The following is a 12593-nucleotide window of genomic DNA, read 5'->3' on the forward strand; positions in this document are numbered from 1 at the left end:
ATTAGAAAGACTATTGCATGGTGACTATAGTTAGTAACACTGTTCTGCATACTTGTGACTTGCTAAGAGAGTAGATCTTAAATAGTCCTACCACAAAAAGGTAACCATATGAAGGCTGTGATAACATTTTACAGCATATCATAAATGAAAACCCCATTGTATGTTTTAAATATAAAAGTTTTATTTGCTAGTTATGTTTCAGTAAAACTGCAAAAGGAAGGAAGGAAGGAAAGAAGGAAGGAAGGGAGGGGGAAAGGGAGGGAGTGGGGGGGTGGGAGGACCCCCTGTCATTTCCCACTTGGAGCAGTGTCCCTCAGTGCCCGGAAGCCCCTTGCCAGCAGGAGTCTCTCCTGCTTATGACTGGCTCTCTGGTACTGGTTAAGTGGCTATTGAATAGAAATCTCTTGATAAATACATACTTTTGAGTGATTGCCGCTGATAGCATGGGTGGAAGGTGAGAGGGAGGGGCCTTTTGGCCTGCACAAGTTTGTGGAGTGCCATGGGGAACTCCTGGGAGTTTTATGTTTAGGATATACCATGTGGTTTTGATTTAGGAACATAATATGACCGATCACGACCAAACCAAGCTCGCCCCACATTGGGCCCATTGTGGGGCCCCCCTTTCCCTAGCAAGGTGCCCACATGGTCAGGGCCTGGGAGATGTGCCTCACCTGTTGGACAGGTAGATCTGCTTCCTCTCCCAGGTGCTTAGGGCTCTGCCTCTGTCCTGGATCTGTGCCAAACTGGCTGGGAGACTAGTTTGGGCCCAATGTGCTGGCTTTAGTGACCTGAGGTTCTGGCCAGCCATTTCTCCTCCTTCTGTTCTTTGGTTTTTGATGGCTATCTATTTAAGATTCCAGAAAAATCTAACTCAAAGCTTCTGAATCAGGAGTTGACAAACTCTTTCTGTCCAGGGGTCAAGGATGACTGCTGTAGGCTTTGTCAGTTGCAATTTTCTTTGTAGCTCAAAAAGCACCTACCGGTCATGGAAACCAACGGGCAGAGCTGTGTTCTAATAAAACTTTATTTACAAGACAGGTGGTAAGAGATGAACCTTGAAGACATGCCAAATGGAGATGGCCAGCACAAAAGAGTGTAACTTCTGCTTATGGAATGTCCGGAATTGGCAAGTCTCTAAGCAGAAAGTAAACGAGTATCTGCCTCGGGCTGGGGTGGGAGGTTTGAGAAGGTGCTCTAAAATTAGACCATGGAGGAGGTGGCACAGCTCTGGGGTGCTAATAACAAAGCGTGGATTTAAACACTTCAATGCGTGCCTTTTTTGGTGTATAAGTTACGTCTCAATAAAGCTGTCTACAAGGAAGCACACACCAGTATTATTCACAAGAGCCAAAGGTTGAAACAACCCAAGTGTCTGTTAGCAGATGAATGGATTAACAAAATGTGGTATATACACATGAGGCAGACTAGACATTAGGGATAGTTTGGGACTTTAAAAACCGTGCAGCCTGATTTAGAACACTATTGGTCCCCCTGTCCCTGACCTGTCCCCTCTCTCCCCAGAGAGCTCCGTTTCAATTGCAAACCCTTTGTTAAACTAGAGTAGAAATTTCCTCCCACGTGGACTTAGGTCACCTGAGAATTAGCACAGGTGTATGCATGAGTCCACTCAGATCCTCCCCCTGGCCCGAAGGCCATTGGAGACAAGGCAATGACACTGGTTTTCTCACCACCTCCAAGTTAAGGATGACATAAAAACAACCTAAAATAAGATCCTGCCTTTCTTTTTTTTTCTTTTTACTGCACACAGCACCTCCATTCCACCTGGCAGAGATCCTGCCTGTAATCTCCTCCCCCCTTTCCTATAATAAAACTGTGTTATTTCCCTTGCTACACCCACCTGTTCTGCTTGGATTCTTCCTTGCAGGAGCACTAGAACCAAATCTTCTGATTAGACTCACCAGCGACTTTAGTTCCTGTCTGTTATCATGCTGTGTACTGAGCATAATTTTGTGTGCTGTGGTTTTCCATGAGGTGCTCTGGTCCATGCCAGCCTCATCACGTGTGTCCTGATACCAAGTTTTGGGGGCTGTAACATCACAGGATGCGACAGGAACTTTTTAACGTTATTGTAATCTTCTGGGACTACCATTGTAGGATGTGAGGTCTGCTGTTGAGCAAAACGCTATTATGCGGCACTCCACTGTGTTATTCAGCCAAAGGGATGAAGCACTGACACGTTACAATACAGATGAGCCTTAAAAACATGCCAAAGGGCTGGGCGCAGGTGGTTCACACCTGTAATCCTAGCCACTTAAGCCAGGCCAGGCAAATAGTTCATGAGCTCCTGTCTTGAAAAAACCCATTACAAAAAAGGGCTGGTGGGGTGGCTCAAGGTGTGGGCCCTAAGTTCAAACTCTAGCACTGGAAAAAAAAAAAAAAACACATGCTAAATCCGGGCACCAGGGGCTCACACCTGTAATCTCAGCTGCTTGGGAGGCTGAGATCAGGAGGCCTGAGGCTCAAGGCCAGCCTGGGAAAATAGCTTGAGTGACCCCATCTCCAAAATGACCTGAGGGAAATGGATGGGAGGCATGGCTCAAGTGGTACAGCACTGCTTTGCAAATGTGTAGCCCTGAGTTCCCAGTCCCCCCGTAAATAAATAAATAAATAAATAAATAAATAAATAAATAAAACCAAAGAAAACAAACCCCAGGTCTATCAGTCACCCTACCATCTCTGGGGCTTTCCTGCCCACTTCATCTCAGGATCCACTCTTTTCTGCCCTCTGGGGTATCCTGTCAATTCTGCTGCCCAAGCCCCTCACCCATCCTTTTCCTCTGTCCTCCTCGCCCTGGCTGGAAAGACACATCCTGCATGTTTGGTGTGCTGTACCAAAGATCAGAAAACCACACACTTGACCATTTCCTTGACTTGTGTTCAAGGTCAGCAATGTGTGAGGTCGCCCCACAAGAAGCCAGGTCCAACCTTGCTCACTGTCTCCTCCATGGTGTTTGACAAATGACACAAGTCCCAGGAGGACTTGACGAAAAGATTCTCCTGGCTACTTCCTGCCACGCCTCAAGTGAAAATCTGTGTCTTTAAGAGCTCAGGTCCCCCTCATCAAGCTTCTTCAACTCTTAGAAGCATTGTGACCCTCGTAGGGTGGTTCCTGAATAACCTTGTTCTCCAGGAGCTAGACTGCCAGGGATGCATCTCTGACACCCTTAGAAACCCACTCTTGGTCAGAGAGGATGGGGACAAATGAGTGAGATTCCGAGCTCACCATACCAGCCCCAAGTGCCGCCACCACCTTTTGTTCTTAAGCGACATACTTACAAACAAGGGAACGAATTCTAAAAGTGTGCATCTCACTGGACAAGCCTCACCCAGGTCAAGAAACAGAACATCAGCTGGGCAGCAGTGGCTCACGCCTGCAATTTCCTAGCAGAAATCAGGAGGCTGGTTTGAAGCCAACCCCATGCAAAGTGTTAAGAGCACCTGCCTAGCAAGCATGAGGCCCTGAGTTCAAACTGTAGTGCAGCAAAAAAGAGAGAGAGAGAGAGAACATCAGCAGCACCCCCAGAAACTCCCCCTAAGCAGCCCCACAATCCAGTCCTTCTGAGTCAGTGGACACCATCCTGATGCCTAACACCACAGGTAAGTTTTGCTGCCGGTTTTTAACTCACAAACTTTTTAAAACTTTATTTTTGTTTATTAATTTTTTATTTTATTTTCTGGTGGGACTGGGGTCTGAACTCAGGGCCTCACGCTTGCTAGGCAGACGCTCTACATTTGAGCCACTCCGACAGCCCTTTTTTTGTTGGTTTTTTTCAAGCTAGGGTCTGGGCTGGTTTTGAACCGAGATCCTCTGCTCACTGCCTCCTGAGTAGCTAGGATTATAGGCGCGAGCCACCAACACACTCTGCTAACTTACAAACTTTTTAATAAAGGCACTAATGGACTCCTTTAAGACTTTACACACACTAAACCAATGCACATAATTCAGATAAAGAAGCCTGGAAACATCAGTGAAAAATTAAATTTGCAAATAATGCAAATTTGATGGAAGCAATGTTTTTAAGACTTTAGAATTTCTGAGTGGAATACTGGACTTGTGAAAATCTTATTCAGTTACAAAGGCTTATTTTACTTCTCACTTACAGTGCTTTGTGATTTTTCTAATAACAGATTTATTGTGACACATCATATCCCATACAATTCCACCACTTATAGTGTACATGCCAGTGGTTTTAAGCATATTTGCAGAGGCAAGGAACTTTATTGCAATCAATTTTAGGACCCCAATCAGTTCATTTCCTCCCCAGACCACCCAGCCCTAGAAAACCTCTTTCTGTCTCTGTGGATTGTCCTACTTTGGACAGTCCACGTAAATGGAATGCTGCAATATGTGGTCCTTTAGGACTGGCTTCTTTCACTTAGTGTAATGTTTTCAAGATTCATCCATGCTGTGACATGTGGCAGACTTCTTTTTTATTGCTAAGTTATATTCCATTGTATAGCTATACCACATTTTATTTATCCATTCATTGGATGATGGACATTTGAGTTATTTCTTCTTCCTTGGCTATTAACACCAGTTTTGCTTCATTGTGAATTTCATATGATGTAGGTATACAAACATAAATGTTTTCTTTTGTGCCTGGCTTCTTTTGTTTGTGAGATTCATCTATGTTGCCACCTGTAGCTATAGGCTATTATTTTCTACTGCTGTATAGTATTTCTTTATTTGGATATATCACAATTTGTTTATGCATTCTACTTATGGACATTTGAATGTGTACTGTTATTGCTTAAAGATACCACTACGGACATGTCTTTTGGTGCACATGCACAGAGTTCTGTTAAGTATGTTTTAGAGGAGTGAAATTGTTGAGTCATAGGATGTATTGCTCACAGTTCATAGGTCATTTGGTTTTGCAAGTTTTGTATGTAACGCCAGTTTTCTAAAGTGGTTCTGTCAGTTTACACTTCCAACAGCGCCATAGGAGTTTTCTGTTGTTCACATTTTACTGGTCCTTTAACTTTGCCCACTCTGGTGGGCATGGGGAAGGGTCTCACTGTGGTTCTCGCTTGTATCTCCCTAATCAATGAACTGTGGTGGGGGGAGGCATGGATTTTTCTGTGTTCATTGACTGCTTGAATAGCCATCCTTTGGGATGGTGGTGTGTGGGAAGAAGTATTTATTCAAGTCTGGCCTAGTTTCATATTGGGTTGCCTGTAGTCTCTTTTATTTATACGAGCTCTTTAAATGTTCTAGATTGGGGCTTTTATTCTTTTTGCTTGTTTGTTTTGGCTTTTAGGTTTATTTTGTGGGGGTGAGTGTGGGTGTAATGGAGTTTGAATTCAGGGCCTCATGCTTGCTCTAGCAAGGAGGTTGTCTACAACCTCTCTACTCTGTGAGCCATGCCGCCAGCCCTTTTTGCTCTGGTTATTTTTGAGATAAGGTCATGCTTTTTGCCCAGGCCAGCCTGGACCTGGATCCTTGTATCTCACCCTCCCAAGTAGCTAGGATTACAAGTGTGAACCACCAGATCCAGCTGGTTTTTGGATTTTCAAGAGAAGGTCTTAGCATGTAGCCCAAGCTGGCCTGGAGCTCACTGTGTAACCCGGGCTGGTCTTGAACCAGACTTGACTAATCCTCCTGCCCAGTTCTCCTGAGTGCTGGAATTACAGCACCTGGCTTTGGATCTGAGCTCTTTAAAAATTATTAGTGTGCTGGGCGCCAGTGACTCATGCCTGTAATCCTAGCTACTCGGGAGGCAGAGACCAGAAGGCTCGAAGATCAAAGCCAGCCCAGGCAAATAGTTCTCAAGACCCTATCTTGAAAGTGCCCATCACAAAAAAGGGCTGGTGGAGTGGCTTGAAGTGAAGGCCCTGAGTTTAAGGCCCAGTACCACCAAAAAACAAAACAAAACAAAACAAAACCGGGAATCTTTCTGCACCTCAAGATTGCAAAGAAATGCTCCCATATTTACCTTTCACATTAAGTTTGTCGTCTACCTGGAATTGACTTGTGTACGCCCTGAGGCAGAATCAAGTTTCATTTTTTTCCTTTGGATATCTGATTGATCCATTACTGTTATAAGAAAAGCCATCTTTCCTCTACTTCTTTACAAAGACTTTTTGTCATGAATAAAATGTCCAGATTCCTGTAGGTTTGTCTGTTTCTGGCTTCTCAGTTGTGAGTCATTTATCTTACTCCGGTTCCATATTGCACCAGTATCATCGTCATACCAATCCCCATATTGACAAATGAAGAAACTGAGGTACAAGGAAGCGAAGCATCTTGTCCAGGTGAGTTTGCAACTCGCTGGGTAATGGCAGAGCTGGAACCCAAACTGCGGGAGCTGGGCTTTACAGTCCACGCTTTCAAAAAGCTTTACAGCTTCTCAAACTGAAGAGTTCAAAGAACAAACATTTCTGTCACTACCTCGAAGCGGGCTTTGGGTGTTGTCTTGGAAACAGGGCCCCAGCCACTGCACACTGCCTGCCTCACGTCACTGAGGACAGGGTCCTGAAATGGAACAGCAGCTTCCCCATTCCACCACTAGGGGGCGCGGGTAGGTAGCTTAAAGTCGCCGCCAATCATAAAATATTTACACAAAGCCCAGGTCAGAGCCAATGCAGAAAGTTGTCCAATTCAGTCTCCGCTTAGGACTTTGCCAAAAAAGAGGCAAAACAGGACTGAGCTGTCTTCTTAAAGATCTTCAGGGAAGATAATTGGCTAATTTGGCTCATCTTTGAGCCCCTCCTTAAGCCTCTGACCCTTCCTAGTTCAAGTGAGTTATCTGTAGTGAAAACAAAGCAGCAGTTTGGTATCATCATGGCACCCACTCTTCTGGAGGTGCTTGTCAATATCGAGCTGTATAGCTGTGCCATCATCAGTTCTCATTTACCTCAGAGAGAAACAGTATCCGTTCTAACCAGGTGTGGTGGCTCACATCTGTAATCCCAGCACTGCAGCTATTGAGACCAGCCTGGGCTACCTAGTGAGACTCTCTGTCTCAAAAAAATAATCAAGTGTTAAAAAACCAAAAGTGGACTTTGCACTCTAGGATTCTATCTGGTGCTAGACTTCCTTCCTGGTTATTGAATATTGCCATGTGAATATACCCAGGCAACAGCCAATCCATTCAGTAAAATAATTCATCTTTATCAACTTAATGATAGCAACACAAACCACACAGAACAATGACAATGACGCAGCAATATAGACATGCTTACCGGTGTCAGTGTGGAAAAGGTGAGTCAACACCGGACCTCTGCTTTGATTAAAGCTGTTAGATGCTCTGGGTGGACAAAGTCCACAAGCCAACATGTAGATAAAAAACAATTGATTTGTTAGGTTTGAGGCATTGATTGCTTGGTTTTTATCATTATAATTTTGTGGACTGTAAAAATGAGTCAAACCTTTTATTCATTCAATCACTTATGGTACACATACTACATGTAAGATTTAGGACTGGATTTTACAGTGAGGGCAAAATTAGATACAAATCCTGTTGTTCAGAGTAACAGTTACTGACATAGTATGAGTGCTTACTGTGTTCAAGGCACTGTTATCATTCCTGCTGTGCCTATTAAGAAAGTGAGGAACAGAGAGATTAACTCACTTGTCCAAGGTCACACAGACTAAAAGAACCAGAATTTGAACTCAGCCACTTCTATGTGCAAGAATTCAGTCTTAACCATTGCACTTCACTGTCTCTCGTGATAGCCTATTGAGATAGGAAGAGATGTGACATTTAAATCATCTAGCAAGTATTTATAGGGCTCTGATGACATGTCAAATACCACAGTAGGTGCTGGATTACAGTAATAAACAAGATAGCACAGGCTCTGCCTTTCTGGAGCTCACAGTCTGTAGATACAGTGTTATGGTGTTCAGAGAAGGGAAAAGGAAGGTTCCCTGCCTTTGAGGCTGTTTAGAAAAGAACCCCATCCTTACACTCTCTGTTCTCTTCCTACCTGGTATCAGCCTTGCAGAGATAACAGGAGAAAGAAGGAGAGGGGACAAAATGCTTCAAAAGAAAATAATGAGAGGTGGCACTGATTCACTCAGCAAACATTTGGAGAAGAGATTGAAAAATAGGGTCAGGGTCAGGAGAGGGCCCTGGATAGAGACGTAAGGTCCCTGAAAATCCAGCACTCTAGTCACTTTACTCAAATCATCTTTCAGTGTTAGGTGTCAAGCACTGACCTAGGCACTAGAAATACAGAGGAGCTGTGGCCCTTGAACTCTAGGAGTTTATGGTCTTTGGGGGCAGACAGACAATGAAGCAAGAAATTCCAGAACAATGTGCTAAGATCGGAGATGGGGGCACTATGCAGGTTCGGCCCAGACAGCAAGAAAGTGACATCTATACTAGAGATGACACAGGGTAAACTGGAATTCAAAAGGATTTGGGGTGGGGCATGTGATCTGTGCTGAGGGAACAGCTTGTACACAGCCTGGAAATGACAAAGAGCCTAGGATTTCAATGACGCTCTGGTTTAGAAAGTGGTGCCAGTTGATGCTACTTAATTGCTGACTAAATTGCTAAATTCTTTCACTGCTCATTCCCAGGTTCAGGGTGGGTTCCATCCTATTCCAGGATGGACATAGGTTCAAATTGAAAGAGGCAGCTCTCTACCTGCTAACTCCAGCACTCCAGCCTGACTGGGCTATCCTGGCCCACCTTTAACTGCTGGTATTTATAGTTTCCCCTGGTACTCAGTCAGTTAGCAAGCCCTGTGCTAAACTCCAGAAGAATCAGAGGGCCTCTCCCAGGTGCAGTTGGAGCAGTGCCCGCCACATCTCCGAAATCACACGGAATCCAGTTCCGGGCTTTGTACATAACAGTGCCATTGGGGCCACTAAACACAGACTAAAAGAAAAGAAATTCACCTGATAGCATAATTACCGTGTCAGCGCACATGCTCCACTTTCTGGCCCTACTCTAAGCCCTGTACTGATGCAAAATAAACACGGGCGCGCCTCCTTGTCCTTAGACTCTGCCACTTGCAAGCGCCAAGGATCCCAGCACAGAAGGACGTACAGCTTCGTGGGTTAAAAGCGGGCGCTTTGAAATCAGAAGACTCTGGATGGGAAAACTCTTATTAGCCTTATGATATGGAGCAAGTCACTCAACCTCGGTTTCCATCATCTGTGGGATGGGACTAATAAGAGCTTTTTCACTGACGTTTGTTAGATGAATGTAGAGGGATGAGTTGGGAATAGAAAATAAGACAGTTTGTGTGAGGAGATTATTATGTCCCCGGGCATCTAAAATGCGTTCAGGAAGTGGCAGGTGAATGAAGGAGAATGGTGTGTGACTGTAATATAGGAAGGCCGGTTGTCAGTTCTGTAAGTCACTGGCTGGAGTCATGGCAACCCTCGCCAGCCTAAGCAGCTAATTCCAGAGGCAAACTCTGAACACGTCGCGTGTAAGAGATCCGCGGTCCCTCGAGACTCGGCCCACGCCCGGACCTCGGCGAGGAGTGCCAGCCTGCGTCACTCGCGGGGCTAGCCCGCCGTTCTAGGGCTGTACGACACATGGTGGGAACGTGAGTGGGCGGGGCCGGACCGGCGCTGCTGGGCCAATCGGCCGCCGGAAGGTTCTCAGCCAATGATAGGGGTTCTCCCGGGCTCTGAAGGCGTGGCCACAGAGAGGAGCGGCGGTGTCATAGGTTGCTAGGCGGGCTGTGGGCGGGGCCCTCGGCGCCGTGGAGTGCGGGGAGTCGGCGGCCGCAGCAGTCGGAGCGGTAATGGCGGCGGCTGTGGGTACGGTGGCAGCGACGGTCCCCGCGCCGGCGACCGGAGCGGATGGCGCCTCCTCTGTGCACTGGTTCCGCAAAGGGTTGCGGCTGCACGACAACCCGGCGCTGCTGGCTGCCGTGCGCGGGGCGCGCTGCGTGCGCTGCGTTTACATCCTGGACCCCTGGTTCGCGGCCTCCTCCTCAGTGGGAATCAACCGATGGAGGTGAGGGGGTCCGCGGGATCGCGGGGCCGAGGGGGACGCCGCCTGTCCCTCTCGGCCTCAGGGAGGCGGGGCGGGGAGATGGAGCTGGCTCTCCTGGGGAGGGGATGGGGAGAGCGGGATAAGCCGGGACCAGGAAATAGTCGTCGTACTCGCGCCCTTGGTGGGTCAGGGCGCCGTCTCGCATTGCTGAATCCCCTCTGAGTCCCATAACATGTCTGTAGGACAGAAATCATGATCCCCCTTGTACAGGCGAGCCTCTTAAGCCCCAGAAACGCAAAGTTGATCTGCCCAAGGATTTGCAGCCAGTGAGTGGCAGAGCGGGGATTCCCGATCTTGGGCTCTTCAAGGTGTGCAGAGGGAGGGGCGAGTGGAGATGGGGTGTGAGGGCAGGAACCGGCTTCTGCTCCTACTCTTCACGTGAACCCCTGAAGGTCATCCCTTAGCCTCTGGTTTGTTTGAATTCGCGCTTTTGCTCATCTTGGCTTCCTCCCCACCCAGCCAGTCCTGCTTCTGGAGATGTCTAGAGGCCCTGGCTTAGTGTTAGGTAAGCCTTCTCCCTGTAGTATAGGGACCCCCAAGGACATCTTCTTTGGGTCCTGAGCGCCAGAGCAGTCCCCAATCCATTGTATAGAATCCCGTCAGCAGTTGTGATCTTGCTAGAAAAAGTGTTGAAAGGGAACCAAAGCATCACCCTCTTCTCCCCTTCTCAGGAGATGATTTTAGAGGACAGGTGGGCCAAAATAAATGACGTGCTTATGAACTGATGTGGTAAGGAGCAGGAAAGCCATGCTCTCAGAGGCTCCACTCTCATGACTCCCAGGAGGTAGACGTGGGAAGGAATCAACAGCTAGGTGGTTAGTGTGTCTCTGTAATCAGCATTCACAGCAAGAAGTTTTGATACACCATGTACCCATCACTCTTTAAAACACCCAGCAGCAGTTGCTTGGTTTGTTTGCATGTTGTGAGAGATGTTTGCATGTGGCCTTGTTGCACAGATGGGCATGGTTATTCCCAGGGTACAGTGGCTCTCAGCACACCATTCTTTCCTCTCCGAGGTGTGTGCCCTGCCAGGAGAGTGAGTGCTCCTAGCAGCGGGTCTATTAAGTGCCTCCTCCTGCCCTGTTTCTATAGAGGGAACAACTAAAGATAGTCCTGTGGAGAGCTTGCTTGCACAGTTTTCTGGCAGCTCTGTTGCTCTTTCTTGCTCTAGTTTCTATAGATAGGAGGTTGGGTTTGACAAACATCCTCAAATGACCATCCCCAGTGTGGACATTAAGCGAAGCCTCAGACTTTGTCCCTGTCCTCGTGGCAGTGTGCCAGTCTGAGCAGAGTAAATACGATCTGGCCACCTGCTTATTGCATTGTCGTGAAAGTGCTTCTTTTTTCACAGGGTTTTGGGGATCGATATATGTGATTGTCCAGTCCTTTGTGGTAGTGAGATGAAATATCAACAGAAAAACTCTGTTGCTGATGACACTCCAGTTTGTAAAACTAGGTGTTTATGGATTTTTTGTGGGTCACCCTTTCGTGATTGTGCTTTCAATAGAGTGAGGGGAAAAAGGAATGGTGGCAGTGCAGATGACTGGGTTAAATCCCCAAGTCAGAGGCCATGTAGAAAGGCAGATATTACATGGGTGATTATTTAGCAAATGCCTAACACTGCCAGGCACTGCTATAGAAGCTGCTGGGTACAGCACTGATCAAGCAGATGTGTGTCTGTGCTCCCCAATCTCCTGGAGCCTACATTTTAGTGAAGAAAGGAATGTAAACAACCATAAGTTAGTATGTTTATGACGTGAGAAAACAAGATGGAGGTCAAACTAGAGCAGTGTTTCTCAAGCTTGGCTGCACATTGGAATCGCCTAAGGATCTTTAAAAGCTGCCTAGGTCCCCTCCCCCACTTGGGATTGAATCGTTCTGGCCTGGGCATTAAGGTTTTCAAAGTGCTCCTTGCAGCCAAGCTCGGGAAGCACTGGAGAACCACAGAGCTGAGCCGAACAACCTGGGAAGTGTGTTGCTATAGCACATTGGCAGGAAGTCTAATTAGCTTTGGCATTCAGGAGAAAGTGGTGAAACAGCGCAAAACAGATCGAATACGGTAACTGCTTCTGAGCCTGGCAACAAACATGCCTGCCAGCTGCCATTCTCCCTACTACTCCTACTGGATGGATGGATGGAGGGCAGAGCTTCATGCTGTTTGTGCACAGGGTTGGAGGTGGGGGGAGTGGGGGCAGCGACCAGCTGCTCCGCTACATAACTGCAGTATATGCAGCCTTCCAGTGGCTGTTCTGGACCCTAGAAGTGGTCTGGGAGAATTGGGTGGCATGGTAACGTCCCGGCTCTCAACTCTCTTGAGTTTCTATTCTAAAAAGCCTCTCTAGGAATGGTGAGAGTCCATCTACCAGAAGTGGGGGGAATCAAAATCTGTCACCTCTGTTACCCTCCTGAACATCCTAGACTGGATCCTGCATAAATAGCATTTTCCTGAAGATGGAATCACAAATACCATGAATGGCACTCCCTAATAGTAAAAGAGAAAGGAGGAAGGCAGCCAAGAAATATGTGTATTTATTGGCATAGGCGGAGGCTAGCGTACTCCTTCCCTTGGGGATAGTGGGAAGTCTGTGGGCTAATTGCAGCTACATGAAC

General features: G+C 46.9%; 1 protein-coding gene across 1 annotated transcript in view; it reads left to right on the forward strand.

Annotated features, from left to right (window-relative positions):
- Positions 1–9690: 9690 nt before the first annotated feature.
- Cry2 (cryptochrome circadian regulator 2) overlaps positions 9691–12593 on the forward strand; it is a 31084-nt gene continuing 28181 nt past the window's right edge. The window contains exon 1 of the mRNA XM_020172376.2: positions 9691–9944. Within this exon, the coding sequence (XP_020027965.1) occupies positions 9730–9944 (215 nt within the window). The 5' untranslated portion in view covers positions 9691–9729. The remainder of the gene's footprint in view (positions 9945–12593) is intronic.

The sequence above is a fragment of the Castor canadensis genome, chromosome 1, assembly GCF_047511655.1.
Source record: "Castor canadensis chromosome 1, mCasCan1.hap1v2, whole genome shotgun sequence".
Lineage (NCBI taxonomy): Eukaryota > Metazoa > Chordata > Mammalia > Rodentia > Castoridae > Castor > Castor canadensis.